Source organism: Thunnus thynnus, chromosome 3 (assembly GCF_963924715.1).
Source record: "Thunnus thynnus chromosome 3, fThuThy2.1, whole genome shotgun sequence".
Taxonomy (NCBI): domain Eukaryota; kingdom Metazoa; phylum Chordata; class Actinopteri; order Scombriformes; family Scombridae; genus Thunnus; species Thunnus thynnus.
In genome coordinates this window covers 27,472,658-27,495,934 of record NC_089519.1, presented here as the reverse complement: position 1 = coordinate 27,495,934, position 23,277 = coordinate 27,472,658, and the positions used below count along the sequence as shown (strand labels likewise).

The window sequence follows — 23,277 nt, the reverse complement described above, 5'->3', positions numbered from 1 at the left end:
AAACATGTTTATAAGATAAAATGCATTGTTAAAGATTTAACCCGTGGTTAACCTTTTTGGCATGTGACTCCTTACAGAAAAGTACTGTCTAGTTGATGCCCTTTGTCATGTTTCAGTGTGTTGTTGGAAATTTCAACAGAGAAGTTTCCCCTCTAAACTTCTCAGATGGTTTGGTTTTTACGCACAAAGAGGTAAAATTACCCTATATTTCACAAAAAAGCAATGAGAAAACTCAAAAAGTGAATACAAATTTCTTTCCAACTCCATTAATCATTTAACAACACCTTAGATATTTATAAAAACTGGACTAAACTACCAAACTGTACATGAAGTAGTTAAAACTAGCTCCACCTTGATTAGCTAACACAGTTAAATGCTACTTAAACATTCACGCATCAGTAATAACAATCTCATAATGTCATACATATCAGTCATTAAACATTCACGCATCAGTAATAACAATCTCATAATGTTACATATCAGTCATTAAACATTCACGCATCAGTAATAACAATCTAGTAATGTCATATATATCAGTTATTAGAGACATTTTCTGAGGAACCAGTTCTTTCATATTTTACAGATTACACTTCTGTGTTTCTACTTAAGTAGGATTTTGAATGCAAGACTTTTACTTAAAATAGAGTTGTTGTTTTTTTAATATATTGCTGTATTGTTTACTTCTTCCACCACTGACACTACTGAGCAGTGAAGTAGTTTGCCGATATAGCAGAAATTAGTAAAAATCTTTATTTGTTCTACTTGATAGAATGCAATAAAGGTTATTTATGCATCGGTTTGATGTTATATAATCTTATGTTCTTTTGTGGGACCATAGTTTAAAGTCTTTAGTCAGCAGAAATACTGCATTGTTGATCTTTTGTGAGGAAACACACGTTTAACTGCAGAAGCTGCAATTAATTAATTAATAGTTGTCTTCATGTTATTGACAGCGAGGTAAAACTATGTAGGGTCTACTAGGAGAGCTTTAACGTTCAGCATGTCAGACTCATGAATCATAGTTTAGACAGGTCGGGCAGGTACGCACATGAACATACACTCAGGTTGCTCTCTGTGGGTGTGTCGCTCCCAAACAAAAGCACAGCTAGGCGTTCAGATTTTGGTGGGTTTTTAAATTATTGTTGCTACGGTCACCAGTACACTTCAAACAAGGAGCTTAGGGCTGCTACAATACATATTTTAACATTATGATTATAACACATCTAATAGCATACTAGAAATCACAATAAAAGTAATTAAACATATGTATTAGGAAGTATTATAAATTGGAAACTGCTTGTTTAAAAACACTTTTAATCAGTAGCTTACAATATGTTTGCCAAGATACATATTTCTCACTCAAATTGTCTCTTAATACCAGCACATTCTTCTTTAATGACTTACACATAAAAAAATTACTTGAATTAAGAAACGTATCAAACCAACAAAGAACTAACACTCTGTTTGGATACTATTCATCTACTGGGGAAAAAAAAGATGAGTAAGATAACCATGGAGAGAGCACATTTGAAATTTAAATCAATGAACCCAGATACCTTGGCCTGTCAACTAGGTCACTGACTAAACACAGAACACGCAACTACCTGTTTTGCATCTGGTTTGACAGAAAAGTAGAGTGAAAAAAGCAGGGCAGTAGTCATTCTCGACATGTCATGACAACAAAGTTCCCTTTTTTTTTGGCTCATACAGAAAGTGATTGTGCAGCTCTGACAAAAATGCAGAGCTTTTGTGACAGATTTTACAACATTCCAGTGGCAATTTCGAAAGAAATGAAAGCACAAAAGATGGGAGGCCAGATGTAAATGTACTTGGACACTGAATACAAAGTTTTGGAATGAATGCAACTTTTGAAATTCACCTGTAAAACTCAGAGGGACATTTTATTTGCGACAAACGAGAAAAGAGGTTCTGCGAAAAGCAAATGTACTTTAAATAAATCTTAAAGAGATCCTCTGTAATTTAACCCTCCCCTATCACCGGCGTACTTTTTGTGAACGAGGTCAGGATACTTCAAAAAACAAAACAGGGAAAATGTAGAGAAGAAGTGCACACATGAATTTGATTCCAAACCATCTGTTTAAACCATATAAATTAGGTAACTGGCAACACAGATGTGGTAAGTGTTGATTCCTTTCCATCATCAACTTGGACCTCTCAGTTTTCATACAAACAGGTGTCCCAAAAGTCAGGCTGCTAAGTTGTGTTTATCACAGAGCCCCCCCTCACCCCTCACAGCCACTAATGGTTGGTCCAGTCTCTTCTCTGGTTGCACCAAAGCAACATATCTGCTGATAAAGTCCATCTGTTACAGCGAAATTGCTGATATCCGTCCTTATTCAAAGCCCACCCCAGGCCTTCTGCATTTATTTTCACTTTAACACAAATAACAGAAACTAGCAATGCAGAGACCAGGTATGCCAGCTTCAAACTGAAGCTTAAACTGTTATTTTTTTCCTCTCATAGTGTGTCAGGATACCACTGTGAGCTATGATGGAAGTCAGTCCATGTAGTCAAAGTCCTCAGGGATCCCAAAGGCTTTATTAATGCGGCTGTCATCGAAGGCGAACTTCTTCTTTGTCCATGACTTGATGGCAAAAATATTGTCTGAAAACACAAATCAAAAGAAATCTTTGTTTAGTGAGGTGAAATACACTGATGCACCTGCCCTCCAGACTTATGCTGTATTATAACACAGTCAATCAGTCTGGGATTATGAAAATATCCTTTGACGTGCGAATGATAGTTTAGTCCATCTGTCTCATTTCTCTGAAGCACTTGCTCGCTGCTGTTTTGGTGACAGTTGAGTTGTTTTGGCTGAACAGTTGATTTTCACTTCCTCTGCACAGAGATTTCCCACCAGGAAACAACACCTGGAAGTAATTTTGGGCAATTAGAGTGAATCTGGAGGGTCTTAATGAGGACGGGACACTCCTCTGTGCTGCGGCTCCAATTTCTGATGCTAACAGATGAAACGGGTATATAGCTATTTTGTATATGATATATCTTTCGGGTAGATTTGTGGATGGGAAACATTTCAGTGTGTCTACAAATGTCCCTGATTAAGATGTAATTGCGTGTTTGTTTATTAATTTATTCACTGATCTCTCTTTGGCAACTTCTTTGACACCTTCATTCAAACCCTCAAGAGGAGGGAAATATTTGCAGTAGGGTTGCAACTAACAATTATTTTCATTTTTGAATAATCTGCTGATTGTTTTCTCAATTAAAAAACGATAATTTTGTCTATAAAATCTCTAAAAAATAGTGACAAATTGCTGTCATAATTTCCTAGAATCCATGTTGACTTCAAATATATTGTTTTGTGGGATCAACGGTCCATAAAATTACTGAAACAATTACATGATTATCATAATAGTTGCAGATGAATTTTCGACTAATCAATTAATTATTCAATCAGATTCGTGCATTAGTCAATTAGTTGTTGTCTGATCTTAGAAAATTCTTGCATAAGTTAATATTCGTGATGATGGTTCATGCAGCTACAGACTACTCTCTCTTCTCCCTGTAATAGACACTCAGTTGTTTACTATATGGTGAGCAGTAAACTGAGATTTTGGACATTTATTGATCATCAGTAACACAATACAAGGACCCTGAAACTGAAGCAGCAAAATAGGATTCTGCCATTAATAATATCATTTACATCTGTGCTTTTCCTACTGTGACATGTCAAAATGTCCTCTGTAAAAAATGAGATCTTTCCACTTAAATCCTGGTTGACTGTAGTATAAACTGTTATGAAAGCAGATAATTTAGAATAAAATATCTCTTAAATGGAGTTTACCTTGGCTGTCTGATGTGAGAAAACCTTTTTGTATATCAAAGTTATACAAGCATAACACTTCAATACAGTCAATAAGGACATAAATACACAATTAATCAAACACTGGTGCATTCACTCAACACCTTATAAGCCCACAAATAGGCCTTTTTCCTCAGCAGACATTTTGACTTGTTATTCTAAGAAAAAGCGCAGCTGTTACTAATAATGACGGCTCCGTTCTTTTTAAGTGTCCCAGTAAACCATGACAGTGTGACAGTGAGCCAACATGCAAATACCAGGACCCTGAAACTGAAGCAGCTAAATGGAATTCAGTCATCATTCATTTTATTATTTACACCTGTGCTTTGTCTACTCTCTGTGCAAAAAAAAAAAAGTCATCTGTGGAAAAAAGTTATGGCTAAAATAATGTTCAACATGGTACTAATTACCACGTACGTACGTTTTATTGCGGTTTATTTCATAGTCTAAAACCAGTTGCTATGAATTTAAGGGAAGTGCTTTTTTGAGGGGGATTCGTGAGACGTGTTGAAAACTGTTGATGTGTCACACACCTTATGACTAAATCAAATGGCTTCCTGTGGATAAATGCCTGTCTTATCAAGAGCTAGAGTCAATATACTCTGAATCACGCTATTAGTAATGCCTTTCACTTCAGTCCTTTTAGGATAACTTAAATATGTAGTTGAAGCGCTGGTGATTAACTGTGTCAGGGCTTGTATGCCGCTGTGTCTTTACGTGTGGGTCCATCAGTGTGACGAAGCTACAGATTAAAGCCACACAACATATTTGAAAGTTAAGTTTTTTACAGAACAAAATGCGGGATACAGGAAAATTCAAGACATCAAACAGGGTTGTTATTTAAAACCTGCAGGGGTTTGTTGTTGTGACCTGCTAGACTAGACAGAAACAGTGTTTTGGTACACTGAAGTAATGCCAGCTACATACAGTAGCAGGAAAATCAACAGCAGTCCATATTTAATGTTTTGTTTAAAAAGGGAAAATGCAGCCACTTTTTCCAGCAAGCCTGGAAAAAGTAGACATACAACGTTTCCAAGGAGAAAATAACTAATGCTGTAAACAGAGCAAACTAATACTGGTAGTTGTAACATAAAAGCTGATATGAAAACATCACATTTTGTAGTAAAAACTTTAATTTAGCTTGTTCTCAGACAGCCGTTATAGACAAAACACTTTTATGCTCAATGCTAACTAAGGCGTGTCTGTTTAGTACCGTCCACTCCAGATGAGGGAAATACAAGTCATGGAGCAAATATGACTCATTGTTTCTTAAAATTAGTATAATTCTATACAAGTAAAACAAAAATATGCCGACCAGACCAGTAACAGGCTATGTTGACCCGAAGAGTCAAAACACCAGAGGCCTTGCTGGTTACCATGATCCCCTAATGTCAGCTGTCTCCAAGGTTACAGCTCAGGTCAACGCATGCACACAGAGAGCCTACGTGCTGACTACCAGGAAGTGACATGCTAAACACAAAGTGCCCTCACAGCATTCACTTTCAAGTGTATTTCACTTTGACTGCTTTAGAGAGTAATCTATGGAATAAGCCCTGCCACAGTGATTTTTAGATATTTTATGAGCGAAAATATTTGAAATCAGACGTAGTATGTGTGTGTGTATTTAAAAAAAAAAAAAAAGATAACTTACCTGTCCATCTGGAAACTGCGTCTTTTGCTACCACATTTGATTTTCCTGCAAAACAAAATCCATGTCAGATTTACAGCTTTGCTGCAGAACACATCATCATCTATCTGTCAATGTCAGGGTGCTTGCTAGGAGGTTTTTAATGTTTTTTCAGTTCAAATTGCTGCCGTTTTTCAGTTCAATTCTAGTTTTAAGGTTGTATTTTTATTATCTCTTTGATTGTAATTTTATTCATGATTTTATTAATTTATACTGACTAACGCGTGGCTGTGATAGATCTCTCTGTCTCACTTGTTTTTAAAGTCGTTTGAAACTTTATGTTGCTGCATGTCTTGGCCAGGACATTCTTGCGAAAGAGATTTTTTAATCTCACTGAGGTTTTCCTGGTAACATAAAAATACACAGTGTACATAAAGAGCGAACTATAATAATTTATGAATCATGTAAGAAAGTTTCATTTTATTGGGCCAGTAGATTCTTTCAAATGCAAAACTATTCCATTTAGTTGTCAGTTTTGCACATGTTGCTCAGAACAAAGCATCGGCACATTTCCTTTATGAAAAGACTATCAGTGAGACGATGAGTTACACTTATTAACGCTGTGTGAAAAGATGACAAAGTGTTAAGTTACAGACAAGAGAAACAGAACATCATCATCCATTTTGTGTTGCAAATCCATACAGCGTGACCCATTTACTAAGCTTTGTTTGGTTTGTGACTCATGTTTATGAGCGAGACTCACATACTGTACATATGTAAAATAGGCCAAACAAATGCTTAATGTAGAAGACCAGATGAGTGTGTTGTCTTTAGAGAAGAAAAAGGTTTTCTGCAACTAATGTGAGTTCAGTACATAAATAAAAACAAAACTAAACATAAGACAGAAACAAAACAGGCAGTGTGGACATGAATGAAGGTCTGGCAGCAAACAATGGCTGGCTTAAGTATACTGTATGAACATTTGGTGGTTTACTATTAAATTAAAGTGGACAGTTCAGCCTACACATCCCCTTGCAGCTGTAGCTGAAAAAAGCTTGTCTAGAAACCTGAAATAGAGCTGAATAATGTGCTCTAACTGGATAGCTCTAGAGTTTTGAGTGACATATTTGGTGACCTGTAAAACTGAACACTCAAAACAACAGCAGCTAATATCATTAAGTTGCTAAGCACCTGGAATAATCACTTTACCTTTATACCAGTAGTTAAAAATATCCTTTTGCTGAATTCATATAAACTGTCCACAGACACTTCTTTGGCTGCTGGGTTGGGCTGCGGCATCATAAAATCCAGCCAATACAAACTATTTTAGGGCCAGGCTCAATTTACAGCAGGTTTGGCAGATTTCTCCTCGATTTGTCCTTCATGAAAAATCACAGGAGGGAGCTAGTCCAAGGACTTGATCAATATCAGTGCTCAGCAAAAAATATCCGGTAGGGTTGTTGCCTGAGCCTCGAGATGACATTTTCTCCACACCGCCTGTATGGTGGTTTTCAATCCTATTCGAACTAGGGACATAGTGTGAAAAAAAAAACAACTGTTGTTAATGTTTTCTGTGTCTCTGGGGCGCAGCTGCAAAATCTGTTGTTCTTTCGGCACCGGCGCTGTCATTTCATGTGTACAGTGACGTAGTTTGGGACAAGGAAGACCTACGGCTGTTTCAGCTTGGTTTTCCAGTCTCCGCCTCTGATTTTCTGTAGTGGTGCCTTCAAAGACGGTCAAAGGTGAGTCTCCCAAAACACTCCATCTACCACGTTATGATAGCAATAGTGAAAAGCAGACACTAAAATGTCATACTAACTACTTTAAAATATCAACATATTTGGAAGAAAACCAGTTTCATTATTGAAGGCTGAATATAGCGCTGTGGAATCAGACACAACAGAGTGTGGAGGGGGAAGTGACCACCAGCCGCAGCCTGATACACAAACTTCAGCTGCTGAGTTTCTCTGTGATTGCACCGACAACCAACCAGAGAATTTTGAGCCTCAGGTGGACAGAAAAGCTGAATCTAACACAAACAAACAAGTAGCTTTACAATATAATGTTGGAGCAGATATGTGGCGATATTATTACAACTTATGAGGCCGAATATAGCGCTGTGGAATCAGACACAACAGAGTGTGGAGGAAGAAGTGACTATGGCAGCTGTAAGAAAGAGAGGTGCTGCAGTATCGACCGGTGAGGTGAATGGAGACAGAACTGAAAGCTCTGTGCTGCAACAAACTTCTCAGTGTTTTGGTAAACCTGACTTTGTTTTCCGACAGACTGTTATATCGGACTTTGCCAACTCTGAATACAGAACCGAACCACAGCGACTGTGTAACCCGTAACTTATGCGGCTGCATTCAGCTTGAGCACTTAAGTCCCAGTTCCTTGTCATCCAAAATAGGGAAACAAACAAACAAAAAAAACTGTCTCTGCTCCCAGTTTTTCACCTCTTCGTCCACGATACTTTCCCAAACCGAGCTGAAATGAAGACAGCAGGCTGCCCACCTGCAGCTCTGGCAGCTCTGGCTCTGGCTTGTGTGCAACTCTCAGTAAGTTTGCATTGATCCACATAACTAACTCCAGTGTTTGTTTTATGATCCTTGCACACTGGTACGATATATCCAGACTCGATGAGGAAAAACATTCTGGTTGTTGTAGGATTCCCCTTGGAGAGCGATATAGGAAATCTACAGCCTTTTTCTCAGTTTTCTCTAGTCATAAGGCACCAATTTCAAAAATAAATTGCGCATTTCTACTGTATAGGTGAAATGTATTTCACCTATACATGAAAAATGTATTTTCAATGAAAAATGTATTTTCACAAAGATAAATAGCAGCTGCAAGTAGGAGGGATTGAAGTGAATAACTTGTGACTCATGGAGCTGGAGATGTTGTTATTTTAGATACTTATGGCCAACAATTTTGAAGCCAAACGAAACACAATCATTGACTTTTTACCAACCACCACAGAGACCTGCCTGCTGAGCTTTGACTTTTGGTTTTGGTTTGCTTACCTCCTCTTTTATTAATTTATTTGACAGGGACATTGTTCACTGATCAACTGAAAGAAGGAATTGTGAATAAATTGGAGCTAAAAGGCCTAAAAGGCTCATTTTTATCTTGTCCCTGGTCAGATGTTAAAAAAGTCCCATAATAAATACAATGCACACTGATAAATTATGCCACAATATAAGACATGGTAGTTCAATACAACCCATATTGAGTCAGAATAAATGGAAAAGAAAAAAGACTAAAAAACAAGTTTGTGTTTGGTAAACAAGTCATTTTAGATATCTTTTTTTTTTTTGAAATCCAAAAACCATGAATGACTCTGTGTACTTTTATGGTTTCACTTCAATATGTTTGTAAATAAAATGGTTGAATACATGTGCAGCTTTTTAACTTGCTTGTCTCCTCACGTAATGTCGTTCCTGCCAAGCTCATGGCTGCGATTTGCCATTTCCATGTTTGGTGGTTTTTAAAAACCCACCTGTTACTACAACAGCTTATTGGTATCTATGAGTGAGGTAACCACTGTCAAACATTGAGGAATCCAACTAAAACACTGTCTGTCCGCTCTCTCGTTGGCACTTCTTCTAGTATTCTCTGCGGTAATACAAATAGAATACAAAGAGAATTTTATTCATACTTTGGTCTGATCTAAAAACACTTACACTCAGACTCCAATCCACTAATTTATTTAAATATTAAGAGATAAATTTTGGTTTCGATTGGATTTGTCCAAGTGTTTGGTGGTTACCACAACATCTTAACAGTATCCATGGGTGTGGTAACCATTGTCAAACATACTCAAGGCAAAAGACATCTAAAAAGAAATCCAATATGCAAATGTATACTAAAAAATTAGTATAACAAATAGTAGTGTGGGTCTGGTTTCATGTGAAGAGAGGTAAAGTTAAGGAAGTAAGTCATGCTTTCACAATCCTTTTCTAAAAATCCCCAAAACAGCCAAAAACATTGAAGGTTAAATATTTGTTATCATGTTATTGTGCCCAAGAGTCTCAACGGACATTTGCGATGTCGTGAACATGATGTCAACAGTTATCCTATATGTATGAACAGGCCTGAGCCCATTCTGCAAGTTCAGTCCAAACCCCTCAGCTGCGTATACAGCATGATGTCTTACGCTCTCTGCATAGCTGCACACAGCTTTCAGGATACAAATCATGGTTCACTGAGGGGAGATGGTTATCTGTAACAGAGCTCTGTGTGCATGTGGTGTACCTGGCAGTTCAAAAAGCTTTAGGGAAAGAGGAAAATAAGAAAACCTGTAGGCAAGCCGAGACAGCAAGAAGTATGAAAACAAAGCACAAGAGACTCTCTATTGACGGTTAGAGAAAGTTTGTCCTCTCCCTGGAACACTAATTAGTTTATCTATTGAATCTGGGTGTGTCATGTTTATTTCTTTTATATTTATCTGCTTTATGTTAAATGACTTTCACTGTCTGTCATACAGGTACAACAAGCCTGAGCAGAACAGATGCAGAGTTGAGAGACTTGATGTTTTGCCATAGCCTCAGCTTTCATGAGGAGGGCCAAATCCAGAAAGAGGGGAGGGGGGGTGGGGGGGGGGGGGGTGGCGGCATCAACTTTCACTATATCAACGAAAATCCCTGCCACAAATCAGAGTTACACTTCATATAGCTGAAAAAACCCTGACGTCTCCGGTGATTGGCGTCCAACAGCAGTTGCCATGATTAAATTTGACAGTGACTTTATCACAAGAAGTGGAGGCAGACGTTCGGTAAGGTTTAACAATGTGATTATGGAGTTATTCCACTGGGTCCCAACTCAACAATGTTAAAGAATATGTTGGCATTTTGAATTCTTATATTTAGCCTGTACAGTATGTGACATTTTTTTAAAAATATTTTATTTAATCAGGTAGTCTCATTGAGATTGACATCTCTTTTTCAAGAGAGACCTGAGAACAAGAGACATTCATCATCAGACAAGCAAACAATCAGCAAATAGAAACAACACATCTAAGGCCAGACAGCCACAATCAACAGAGAATCAATAAAAACAGTTACAAGAGTCATAAAAAACATCAGATAGTAAAGGTTTAAGATCTTAAAGAGGAATGAAAGACTCTAGTTTGATGGCAGTTTGCAGTTCATTTCATTTATATGGTGCATAGTACCTGAAACCAGTTCTGCCCAGATTAGTGCGAACATGAGCGACATCTAAGGTTCAGTAGTTACTGCATCATGTACTGTAGTTACAAGACTCAAAAGATAATAGTCTACAGCCATGCTAGCATGCTACTGCCTTACAGTGCCAAAGTACTGCCTCTGTAAGGCAGTACTTTGGCACAGCAGTGCTTTGAGCTAAATGCTAACGTCAGCATGCTAATATGCTCACAACAACAATGCTAACATGCTTATGTTTTGCAGGTATAATGTCTATCATGGTCACTGTCTTAGTTTAGCATGTTAGCTAACATTTGCTAATAAGCTCTTAACACAAAGTACAGCTGAGACTGATGGGAATGATATTAGTTTTGCAGTTATTTGGTCTTAAATCAGAACATTAATGTCTTCCAAATTTTATGCAAATCTATCTGGTAGATGTTACGATTTTTCACCAGATAAATGTAAACTTTGGCCTGCTGGTAGCACTAGATGGAAAGTGAGGGGATCGCCAAAGTCAGTACGATTCATCCTCTGGGGACCATGAATGTTTATATAAAATTTCATGGCAATCCATCGAATAGTTGTTGAGATATTTCAGTTTTTCTGGAATAAAGTGGTTGACCGACTGACAGACATTGCCATTCCTAAAGCATGGCTATTAAAAATATCAGTTGAGAGTCACTTATAATAACCAAACTGAAAAATAAACACTTTTTTTTGGCATTCATGTTGCCTTTTCCTCTGTTCTTGGTTACTTTAGCGCACTTTCCATTAACACTTACATCTAAATTAAGAACCTTAATTGCAAAAGAATTAGGCTGGGAACCAGACGAATCTGCGAGCTCATGTTTTATTTGCTCTGGCAGATCTGGTCCCCCTCCCATTCAGACAGATTTCCAGCCGACCTGGCGCGAGTCGGCCCAATCACAACTGTTTATCTAATATTGGGCGGGTTTGATACAATGACGGTGCAGAGGAGCGAGATGGTCACTGATGTGGAACGGTCTGTTGAATCTGCTATAGCGCCAGTATTAAACAAACTGGACTGTATATTTTCTCTAACAGAAGAACAAACAAAACACAAATCAATGCTACGCCATCACACCATCTCTATACGCTGTAGTCCGTTTACATTTTTCCATCACTCGGCGCTACGTCTCATGTTTCGTTGCTCTGACTGGTTGTAGGACTATCCAACTGCGTCCAGAGGCATTTTGATCTGCGCCCGTTGATAACACTCCTTGGAAATCTAAATTGATAATTTTAGTCTTATCTAGAATTACTTAGAAGTCCAGCTTCTTTTAACACAGTACTCACATAGAAGTATATGAGCTAAATGACTGACAATCCTCATGTTTCCTTGAGTGAATGTAATGAGCTTAATTGCAAGATTGCTCTAAATTTTTATCTCAACTGGCCACATGCCTAAACCCTAAAATTGGCTTAATTTCAAATAATCTCAACACATCAGCGTGTCTCATTTGGACAAGAAGCGGTCAGTATACAGAGACAACATGGTCATATTATGTGTGAGTGGAAAAAAACAGCAGAACTGTGCACAGTCTTAATGCGTGCCTGATGTAACGTTGGGGAGGGGCAGGTAAACAGGCCAGATATTTTTATGACACCACACATGTCACGTGGCTACATTAAGTAACACGCCGCCTATACAACAGGTCAGCTGTAACATGAACACACAGCAGTATAAGATTTTTGTAATACCACTTAAAAACTTATGCTCATACCATAGAAGAGGTGTGTAACAGCCTGAGGACCTGCCTTCGTGTTGTAAACAGGATTTTAACCCCAACCCTCTGAGCTGAGAGGTCAGAGGTTACAAGATGCCTCAGCAGGAAGATTCACATCTACTATCTTGTATCAAAATATAACCAGTTCGTGGTTCAAACTGCCTATACTTAGGGCGCATTTTGAGTGACCGCTTGTTATCAGTTTTCACTTCCTCACTCACATTTGAGTCTAACTGTGGGAAACTGCTGCTGAACAGACACAATACATGTTTGTTCCCAGCAGAACAGTTAAAAGCACCGCAGTGCGCATTTCAAAATCTTGTCCTGAGTTGTTTGACACGTATTAACTGCACCCTTTTGCCACTCGATGTTGCAATCCAGAGCTCCATCTTATACCTATAGTACATCCCTCACAGCTTTCAGCCACAGTAGCTCAACTGTACACAAACTAGAAGTTATCAAATGATTATTCAGTTGTCAGTAATAACTTCACACAGATGACATCCTGTTTTGAGCTCAGTGTTGCTAAAAGAGTTTTAACTCTGGACATAAATAACAACCTATTCAACTTTATTAGACAATCAGCAGATCACCGAACAAACACTTTGCTGATGTTCCCTTTGTAGTCTGAGTGCTATATAAATAGACTGTCAGTAATATGACAAATATATACTCTCAGTAACAGGAAACCTTTGTAGACGGAAATTAAATCTAGCAGCGTTGCAATAATTATCACCTTTTTAAAGCTTGTAATAAAATATTTGATATAATAAAATCTTATACTGCTCCATACAAATGACAATAGAGTTTAATCTAGAGCAGAAACAATTAATCGATTAGTCAGTTGGAAGAAAATGAATCGGCAACTATTTTAATGATCAAATGATAATCAAATGCCAACAATTTCACTGTCAATTGTGACTATATGATGTTTTTATTTGTCATATATGAAAATAAACTGAATATTTTTGGATTTTGGTTAAATAAAATGACACTCCTGAATATTTTATATTAGATTTAGAGGAATAGTAATTTTTCTGACATTCTACAGACTAAAAGATTAATTGAGAAAATAATGAGCAGATTAATCAATGGCAAAATTAATCATTAGTTGCAGCCCTAGTTTAATCACCACCAACCTGAAACAGTCTCAAACGTTTCTTTTCTCGTACAGAGAGTGTTTATTACAAGGCTACAGTACAGGATTGTGTTTCAGGCGTCTAGATTTCTCTGGTGAGTGGGTGAAGATGATCTGATTGACGCCAAGCTTAAAACAAACTTTTTTGAAAGAAAAAAAAAAAAGCAGACAGGTTGCGTCTGTACTCACTCATCTCTTCAACCACTTCTGGGTCACATTCTCGATACTTCTCCAACTCGGCCTGCAGCTGCGTTCGTTCTTCTCTCAGAGCTTGCAACTCCTTCAGCAGAGAGCTTCTCTCTTTCTACACACACAAACATCTTGTATTTCTTCTTCTTCCATCTCATTTATTCAGTATCTTAGCATATAACATTAATTTTAAGTTTTATTTTTAAAGTAGATATAATGTATTTCTCGGTATAATGTGGGAAATGAGAGGAAATTATTCTTACTGTATCTTGACGTCCTACTTTCGCTTTTTCCACCGCCTTCTGTAGAGACATTTTCCGCTGCTTTGCATCAGAAATCTTTAGATTGAAAGAGTCTCACATTAGTCAAAATTAACAACAAACTACTACTGAGGTAAAATATGGAGACGATTAAACTAAACTACTATTCATGACATAGTTACCTGAACTTAAAAGTGTGCTGGTGTATTGATTTCTTGCCTTTCAGGAAAGTATTGGTTGGTCTCAATAATTGTTGTAATATTTTGATTGCAATTAAAACACCTTTAAAATCTTAATGCTAATAATTTATTGGCATCACTTACTAATTACAGTGCTGTAAATTGTATTGTTAAAGCACACTCTGTAATTAATTTAACAGTAAGAGTGGACGCTGTGTTGGTGTAATTTTTTTGTAAATTACATCAACTTTTTCTTACGTGCTTTACAAAAAGGCGACGGATCCTTATTTCTCATCTTTTTGGTACCAACATTGAGCATACAGCGTAAATTTACATTGCTGTGTTAAATAGATGATGACAGTCACATTCCACATTGTGACCAAATGCTGCGGTATCTCACTAACCGCTATATTGTCATGCTTATGGTATAATCACACGTTATTATTCTGTGACAGATTGCTGCTTTACAACATTTAACTTCTGACCCAGAAATCTGGTGGCCAACGTTCTCTGAGGAGTCACCACCGCTACACCATCTGTCAGTCTTTTTTTTTTTTTTTTTTTTTAAATGGTGGGATTCATCTGTTTATTCTGAATAATAAAAAAAATGTGATATTTGAAAATCTGTTTAATCTGCCTGGGGTTTAAGCATTTTTTGATGGCTTAAAAAAAAAACAAAACTGGTAACAAGTAGCTCATTTTGTTTCTTGTTTTCTCTTTACTTTCTATCATCATTTTCTGAGTTGTGTTGTTATTATTGACCTGATTTTCTGTAAACTACACTGAGCAGTCCATCCTTAAAAACAGAAACCATAACAACCTCTGGGGCCATCAAATCCGGGTGACAATGTGTTAAAATTGATCTTTTTATAAAATCTAGGAATTCTGGAGAGAAAATATCAGCATGTGCGTGAATTACTCAACAAACTGGCGTGAAACTGATACCTACTACACACTGTCTCCAAGCTGTAAACGACACGCTGCACCTTTGGGAAAAGTGAGTTCGTCATGGTCAACACAGTCTCCTCACCTGTGTCTGCAGTTCCTCCAGTTTGTGCTTGCGAGCGTGCAAGGCCTTGCTGGGGAAGGCCCAGTAGTAGTTGGACGTACCGACTCTCTCGCAGTCCACCATGTTGTCGTCCACCAGGCTTTGCAGCACTTCCTTCACAGACATGGGAGCTTAACGCGGCAGAGAGAGGAAAGCACACCTTCTGTGTTACTGGTCACACGGTCCATTTTCATTTTCCATCATTACACTGCCTTCCCAGCAGAGTTGATGCTATTTGCGGATTGTTGATTTGATTTGTGTATGACTGATTTATATGGGAGGTGTGGTCGGTGCAAGCTTGGAAGACTTTAGCTCAGTTTGGCGTTATAAAATGTATCTGATGCGTGTTACATTATTGCATTTGAGGATTTAAAAAAGACAAAATCAGCAGTAGATCTCATTTTTTTATTACTGTTGGAAAGTTATACTATTCAAATGTTCTCAAAACTAAAAAACCCACACATCTGCAGCCAATCTGGCCGTTTTTATACATATCTGAGAGAACATTGCATGAGAGGATGTATTAGAGCAGGAATTACATCTTGAACAGTGTCAGCGGTGAAATGTGAGACTCCCACACGTTCTCTCAGTCGGCCCACTGTGAAAATGAAAGAGCTTATCTGCTGCGTAAAAAGGGCTGAGCTGTGCTGAGTGAGGTTGAGGATGTTGAACAGCATCGAAAATGAAAAAACAAGGAATTGAAAATGTAAAAAAACCACTCTTCATGGATTAACTGAACTCTCTGCGAGCATGACTTCAGAAACTGTGTTTTCTTCTATGGTCTCTTTTCTGTATTTCTGTGATTCAAGTTGCTTAAAAAAAACCAAAAACATTCCCTTTCCTCACTTTCTCTGTCCTTCTACAGGAAAATGCACCCGTAACTCAGATCTCTTGTTGCCCCCTTCTCCCCCCACCCCCATCACTCAACAGTAACTACATCATGCCCAAGTAAGGGGGTCAAAAACATGTGCTTCTAATCAGTCTCGAGCAACACGATCCACTTTCTCCAGATTAATGTTATGTCCACTTTAAAAAGAAATCCCTCCTCAGTTCACCCAAACACACAGACACACACACACATATACAACACAGCTCTCTTTCTCTGCACGGCCTTGAACTTAAAAAAAAAAAGCCACGCTTGTATTTTTAAAACCGTTCCCTCAACGCTCGTAATGTAAGGCTCCGTGTTGACGTTGACGAAATATGCTTTTCTTTAAAAAACCAAAACCTTTCAACAGCACTCTGCAATGTGAGATTACTGCCATTGATAGGACTGCTGTTGCTTATGCAGACTAAATACAGTTAAGATGGCACTACCTTTTGCTGGTTGCCATGGTGATTTTGCCAACATGTCACCACAATGTTTTAAAGAATGCATGAGGGTGCAATGACTGACTGTATAGTCCCTGGAAAGAATAATCTACTTAAAAGACCATAATTGGTATTTAGGGTTATGTTTCATCCTGTATACTGCTCTTTACAGTTCCACTTATCATTTTCTAAAACAGATCACATTTTTTATATGTGTGAATATTCATGAGTAAAGTAATAAAGCTTACTGGAAAGTTCTTGCTTACATTAATGTGTGGGAATATAAATGAAAATATGTTTCACAACAGTATTTTCTTCATGAGCTATCTTTTTTCTTTTTTTTTTTTGCTAGTCATGTATTCACACGCTCAAGTTGTTTACTGTGGTTGACAGTTCAGAGTGTGATAAGAGCAACAAATAGCAACTGACAGAAATGAACTTGAGAAGGACGTTCGCTGTCGGTTAGAAAGGTTTTTTTATGTTGTTCCATTCAAACGGCTACATGAAAAGTAGAACGCATCAAACAGGTACAAAGAGTAGTGTATGAAGTATGACGGTGGTGTGATAGTAGATGGGTTAGAACATGAAAATGAAAATAAAAATAAGTCTATGCGAGTATTTGACATGGTAGATGTGAAACTTTAGTGCCATGTATTGTTTTTCCCCTAGAAAGCACCCGGGCGTCTCATCCATGCTCAGCTCCCATATTTATGATTTTAGAGTGATCTCTGTACTAGCAATTCACTATCGACTAATATAATGAATTTGTGTTATTAATGAGATTAGCAATTATTTTATCTTTTAATTGATTATCATTTTGTCTATAAAATGTCCAAATAATGAACAATGCCTGTTCTAATTTCTTAGAGCCCATGGTGACGTCTTTGACAGATCAAAAGTCCAAAATCCAATGTTAGTTACTAAGTTTTAGTTCATAATTTAGTTAGAAACACAGTGTGGAATATTATTATTTTTAAAATGTCAGTGTTCATGACATTTCTCTAGTGAAACAGTTGATAATGTGTTAATTGATGAATCATTACTCACTTATTCCTTTTGTCTTAGGAGCGATTTTCTCAATGTCTTTAAGCTGAAACACATCTTTCTGGAAAAAAAGCAGGAAAACATGTTTTCATATTTAACATAGTACCACAGTATCATATAAACAACTATTTCACATTATTTGGGCTTTTTGGAGATTAATACAACCAACATATTTATGAATTTGTATTCATTATTACTTATAGTAACAACACAACACTTTGTCTTTCCAGGTATTTGTATTGAAGGTTCTCCTTTTTCAGTAGACTGAGTGTACTTAAACAACGATAATAATCATTACTCAAGTGTTTTATTAACTAATTAAAATCACTTTCTGTGCAGTGACATAAACATTTTTTGTAATTTCTGATTTGATTCATAAAGTTTCAGATAAGGCATTTCTGAAGGGGTAAAACTCCAGCAACACTTACAGTATAAAATCACAACTTTATTATTAGACCAACACATTTCAGCTTGTGGTCGTCACCACTGTCAGCATACAACACAATACAAAGAACCTACAAAGATATGGCATTTATAAAATTTTGTATCTGTTGCAGTTTTTTCAAAATTAGTACATAAAACCTCAGCGGTCTACATGTGTTTAGTCTTTACAGGTATTTGTATGTTTTGGTAGCATTCTGCATATTAGCCTTTATTTCCTTCACAAAAGGTAGGCAGCAACATATGTTAGTAACATTAACTCTCTCTGCTCTCCCTTTTCAGATTGTGTTGATAGAAATATATTGGAGAAACCTATTGAGCAACAAGTCATGTGACTAAGTTTTAAATTGATTAGATTATTCCTGATTTGACCATCATGTGATCACCTGCAGGGGGGAAACTTACCGTTTCAAAGAAAATCTCCATCATGCGGGTTCTCTTCTCCTCCAAACTCAGTCCTTTCTTCTTTGACTGAAACAGAAAGTTTGATGTGACATAAAACCTGAATAAGTTCAGTGAATGGCTTATAATAACAGCTGATGGCAGTGGGCACAAATGACTTGCTCTTTGTGAGAAGACAGAGCATTTCAGGTGCTCCTTTGTGCCCACTGCCATCAGACTGTACAACAAGAACTGTGACAACGGGATAAAACAGCTGTGAAGGGCCATCACACTCCTCCATCCTCCAGAACTCTGGACTCCACTATTGCACACAGACTACAATCCATAAAAATATAGCAGGCCTGTGTAGATAACACTACTGCATATTTTATTTATATTTTGTATTTAATACTTCACCTTTATAACATATAAATATATTATTACAGCTACACCTATTAGAACTATTACTTCTGCGCATATTCTGAACAACTTAACTTTTACAATCCACAAGTCAGGTCATGTATATAGCCTAAGTATTGTAATGTTTAAAATGTATATAGATTGAATCCCATTTATTTGATTTCTTATTTTGTTTGTATTTATTACTCCTAATTTTTATCTGTGCTGTAAAATGCAAATTCCCCTCTGGGGGTCAATAAAGTCTTATGCTACTTTATTACAAAGCAATAACATGTTTGGGGCAATATGAGGAATTGATTGATTAGATTTCTGTCTAATGATGAACTCCTGGTATTTGCATGTAAGAAGGAACAATATATGAACATACAACAAGACATATGTACAGCCTACACTTTGAAATATGCGTGTCATGCAGGCCATCACTGCATCAGTGTTGTTGTAATATAACTTCCATCCACTAAAGGCAGCACTGAGGCAGCAATGGGGTCATGTCTACACGGTAACCCTAGATTTGCGAAACTCTCGCGAGCCTCTTCAAAATATTCTTGTCTCCTTGTTTTATCATGTGACACCGCTAAAGTTAAGATCTGGTTAGGTTTAGGCACAAAAACAACTTGGTCATCGTTAGGGTAGATAAACGTTTGGGTTGTGATCACTTGAAAGGTGCTGTGTGTAAAAGTTGCTGTTTCTTTAGAGATCTCGCGAGAGTTTACGTAAATCTAGGGTTACCATGTAGACACGACCCACTTCAGTACGGGGCCATCTTGGATTATGTTTTAGCAGGCTAAAGGAAAATAGCCGCACTCCACCCGGATAAATCGTGTTTTTGTGATTCTACACTTGCCCGATGACAACTGTTATTCTCCAGACAGTTAATAGAAAAGTTCATCTTTCCTCTGGTGTGTTCCTGTGTTAATCTGTCGTCCGTTAAAGAACTTCTGGAGCACTGAATACTGGAAATGGATGGATCACTAGTAGAGTAATATAGCAGCATTACTACACTAGTATCACGGTCCTGAATTAAGGATAATACAGATCTAGTGACACGTAAGTTGGATCTACATTGCTAAGTTTTACGTTAACTCCAAAAATCGTGTGTGTGTTTTGATAACTTGATAAGTTACTGTCCGTTAAAGCTAGAAGCTAGCTTAACGGTTGTATTGCCAGACTGTAAAATAACGTTGGTAGTCTCTACAGTACTAGCACAAACATCGTAGGTAAAAGTGAATATCTGCTTACCATTTTGCTATGTAGGCTGTACCAGCAAAGTCTGCTAACATTAGCGTTTTAAATTAGCGTTGTTCTGTTTGTAATCCAAACTAGAAAACAATCGGGTTGCAGCTCCTGAATTTCCCGCGGAAGCGTGTCACGGGTTTACGCTACCTTCACTGCTGCTCGTAAACTCCATTTACACTTTTGCTGACTATGTGCTCTTCTTCTGGTGATATTTGCGGCAGACTTGCTGACTATGTGGATGTGTCATAAACTGTGTAAACAAACTATGCAAATTATTTATAATAATTATGCTGATGTTTGTTCATTATAGAAGCTACTGCAGCACCAGAATGAGTCGAAGAAAACGTGTATCAAAAATTCTGTTAAAATATGTGACTCTTGGGGGGGGGGGGGGGGGTTCAGTCTGTCAACCAATAACAAACGGTTACCATTAACACTTTATATTCATATTCTCTCTACACCTCGCATCCCTGAACTTTACAAAAATCTGAAATTTGCGACCGTTTCAGGTCGTTTGTGTGCTCTTCGCTCTAGTTGTGGTTTTTCCGACTGCACGTGAAGGCGCTATGTTGTTCAACTTTACCTCATGATTTTCTGACGCCCTCTGCTGTCTGAAAAACACAAATGGAGACAAGCTAGGACTGTCAAACATTAAGACTACTGTAAGTCTGCTGCATGTACAGAGGACATATTAAGTTATATGGTGCTGTGCAGACTTCCTTTTACCTGTAATGGCACTGGAAACACAGGTCAATTATCACTGTGAGGAAAAATAATAACCTGTGATCTAGGGGTGTGACTAACGATTATTTTATCCATTAATCAATTAATTATTTTGCCTAAAAAAATTACAGAAAATAGTGAAAATGTTATAGTTATAATTTCTTAGAGCTCACGGTGACATCTTCAAATGTCTTGTTTTATCTCATCAACAGTTCAAAATCTAAAAATATTCAGTTTACAATCATGTGTGACACAAAGAACTTGGAGAAGCTACAACCAGCAAATTCTTTAGCGTTTTTCCATAAAAAGTGACTAAAGTAAAGTCAAAGTAGTTGTGGACTAATTTCCTGATGATCCACTAATCGATTAATCGACTAATTGTTGCAACTCCACTCTAATCTTAAACAGATTGTTAAAATCATGATCATGTTATGGTCATTTTTTACATGATGATGAATTTAATTTATACAGTCATAACACACTGTATTTAGCAGCTATGTAGTTATTTGTCAAAACAGTTAATGTTGTTACCTATTTGTTACACAAAAGCAAATACAAACACAATGTTCTTTCCTATGGGCACTTTAATTCCATTTGGCATTACAAATATAAACAAGACAATGGAAAACAAATAATTTAAACACGATTGTGTAGAAAATGGATAGCCAAATTCAGGATAATTAAAACTGTGTGCTTGAAACAGTTTTTTAATCATAATGGTAGCACAGTGCATTTAACAACAACTGTTAAACTATATCTTGCATCGTTTTTGTGAGCATAGACGAACTGTTTTACTAAAATACAACTTCTTAGTAGTTCTACAGATTTATTTTTTTTGAAAGACATAAGAGCACATAGAAAGGAGTGAAGGTGAACGCAGCTCTGATGTTTGATCAAACCTACATTGCAGCAAGATAAACAAAGATCAGTGCACCTTCTGCAAATTATTATTATTTTTTTTTTAGCAATTTCCTTAAATTCTGCAACAAATTCTATGATGTTTGCACGTAATCACTGCAGATTTTAAGTCAAGATGTCAAGAGGCTTCATACACACCCAAACACACAAGTGCCTAAACACACACAGTAACATTATCAAGTGGCTTATGTTTGGTACCTTAATTGATCACAACACACACACAGTCACACTTGTCTTTCACACTAACACACACACACACACACAAACACACTATTGTATTGTAAAACCAAATCAGTTGAAGTTATTTAATAAGCATATGTGTGGCTTAATTTTGGATGGATGACATAACATCGACAAGTCATTTTCACATATAGACACAAGTATCATAATTTAACGGTGCTTTGATTCAAAGTTTCTTTCGGTGATGTTTTTAAGTATCAGCCTGGAACATAATTACTTTCTATATTGTGCACAGTAGCTTGTCTGGTGTTTATTAGTAAAAACTGCATGCACTGAGACGCCTAATCATGCTCAAAAATACCCTGCTACCTACATAGATGCAATATTTCTTTTAAAGGTAAACAGGCAAAACGTGATGTAAGGAAGCTGCAATTATTGTAACTATAATTATCTTTCAGGTGACTAAGTTATTTCTTTACTTTGATTTAAGTCTAACTTAACACAGTGTCCAACCAGTATTTTCAGAAACAAGTACAACAGCATTATTTTCCAGTTTTCTTGCACTTGAATACAATTGCCATGTCACTACAACTCAAAAGGTCTAACATATGTACAATACTTAAGTTTTAATTTTCAATTCAGCAAAGTTAAGATGGAATGTGAACAAGGTTATGAGTGACTCCTCGCAGCCCCGGTCAGCCGTCTGTGAAGATCATAGTTCCTTTCACTTCATTCACGCCACAAATTCTCTCTTTTTCTTCAGCGTCAGGCAGGGCGGCCACGTGGAGAACAGTCAAACAGATGGCACAACGACAGCATGAATCAAAGATGAATGGGTGAGTGCAAATCCGCTGGTCGCTCCGTACTAGTGTGTGAAAGTGTGTGTGTGTGTCGTGTGTGTGTGTATATATATATGTATATATATACACACACTGTACAGTTTGTGCGTTGAGGTTGAGGGGCTACTGCAGGTAACGGTAGACTTTGAAGCAGTGGTTGCCAGAATCGGCGACCACAACGTGTCCGTCAGAGGTGAGAGCGAGACCCTGAGGGCCGTACAGCGGGTCTGCTGATGTGTTGATGTAGGAGAGGAACGAACCGCTGCCATCAAACACCTGAGAGAGACAGAAAGAAACTAATTTGTACGACAGTAGGTCTAAAAGGTGTGAAAATGAGTCATAAAGACATACAAAGTAATCCAAACAACTGTGAGTGGAGCACTAGATAAAAGTCTGCGTCTACTTTCCTTTAGACTTGTTGAGGTGAGACTTTTTGTACTTTGCTTTAGGGCGGCACGATTCTGGTTGATTCCACTCAGAATTATGATCATGGTTTTCTCCCACGATTTGCCGGGTTTCCGTGACTGTGACACATTTTTGTTGTTTCAAGAAGTTTTTTCTTTCACCCCATTTTGCTCCTCAGTCT

At 37.4% G+C, this 23,277-nt stretch overlaps 3 protein-coding genes across 8 annotated transcripts in view; 1 reads left to right on the top strand and 2 right to left on the bottom strand.

Annotated features, from left to right (window-relative positions):
- Nucleotides 1-1,297: 1,297 nt before the first annotated feature.
- mnd1 (meiotic nuclear divisions 1 homolog (S. cerevisiae)) lies at nt 1,298-20,185 on the bottom strand. The gene is made up of 8 exons (XM_067585109.1): nt 20,035-20,185; nt 18,400-18,465; nt 17,557-17,614; nt 15,181-15,329; nt 13,975-14,049; nt 13,712-13,826; nt 5,496-5,540; nt 1,298-2,625 (listed from the first exon to the last, which is right to left on the bottom strand). Exons 1-8 carry the CDS (start codon nt 20,035-20,037, stop codon nt 2,519-2,521), a joined length of 618 nt encoding a protein of 205 aa, XP_067441210.1. The 5' UTR covers nt 20,038-20,185; the 3' UTR covers nt 1,298-2,518.
- Nucleotides 19,775-23,277, top strand: part of LOC137179975 (uncharacterized) — a 24,274-nt gene continuing 20,771 nt past the window's right edge. The window contains exons 1-2 of the mRNA XM_067585108.1: nt 19,775-19,842; nt 22,616-22,688. Coding sequence (XP_067441209.1) covers nt 22,654-22,688 — 35 coding nt within the window. The 5' untranslated portion in view covers nt 19,775-19,842; nt 22,616-22,653. The remainder of the gene's footprint in view (nt 19,843-22,615; nt 22,689-23,277) is intronic.
- Nucleotides 21,321-23,277, bottom strand: part of trim2a (tripartite motif containing 2a) — a 38,432-nt gene continuing 36,475 nt past the window's right edge. For all 6 annotated transcript variants that reach the window (XM_067585103.1, XM_067585102.1, XM_067585106.1 and 3 more), the window contains one exon: nt 21,321-22,967. In XM_067585103.1, coding sequence (XP_067441204.1) covers nt 22,815-22,967 — 153 coding nt within the window. In that variant the 3' untranslated portion in view covers nt 21,321-22,814. The remainder of the gene's footprint in view (nt 22,968-23,277) is intronic.

Coding starts and splice junctions, on each gene's coding strand:
- mnd1 (XM_067585109.1), bottom strand. Junction 17,615..18,399: donor TGGAGATTTTCTTTGAAACG/GTAAGTTTCCCC, acceptor CTTTTTTTCCAG/AAAGATGTGTTTCAGCTTAA. Junction 2,626..5,495: donor CGCAGTTTCCAGATGGACAG/GTAAGTTATCTT, acceptor TTGTGTTTTCAG/ACAATATTTTTGCCATCAAG.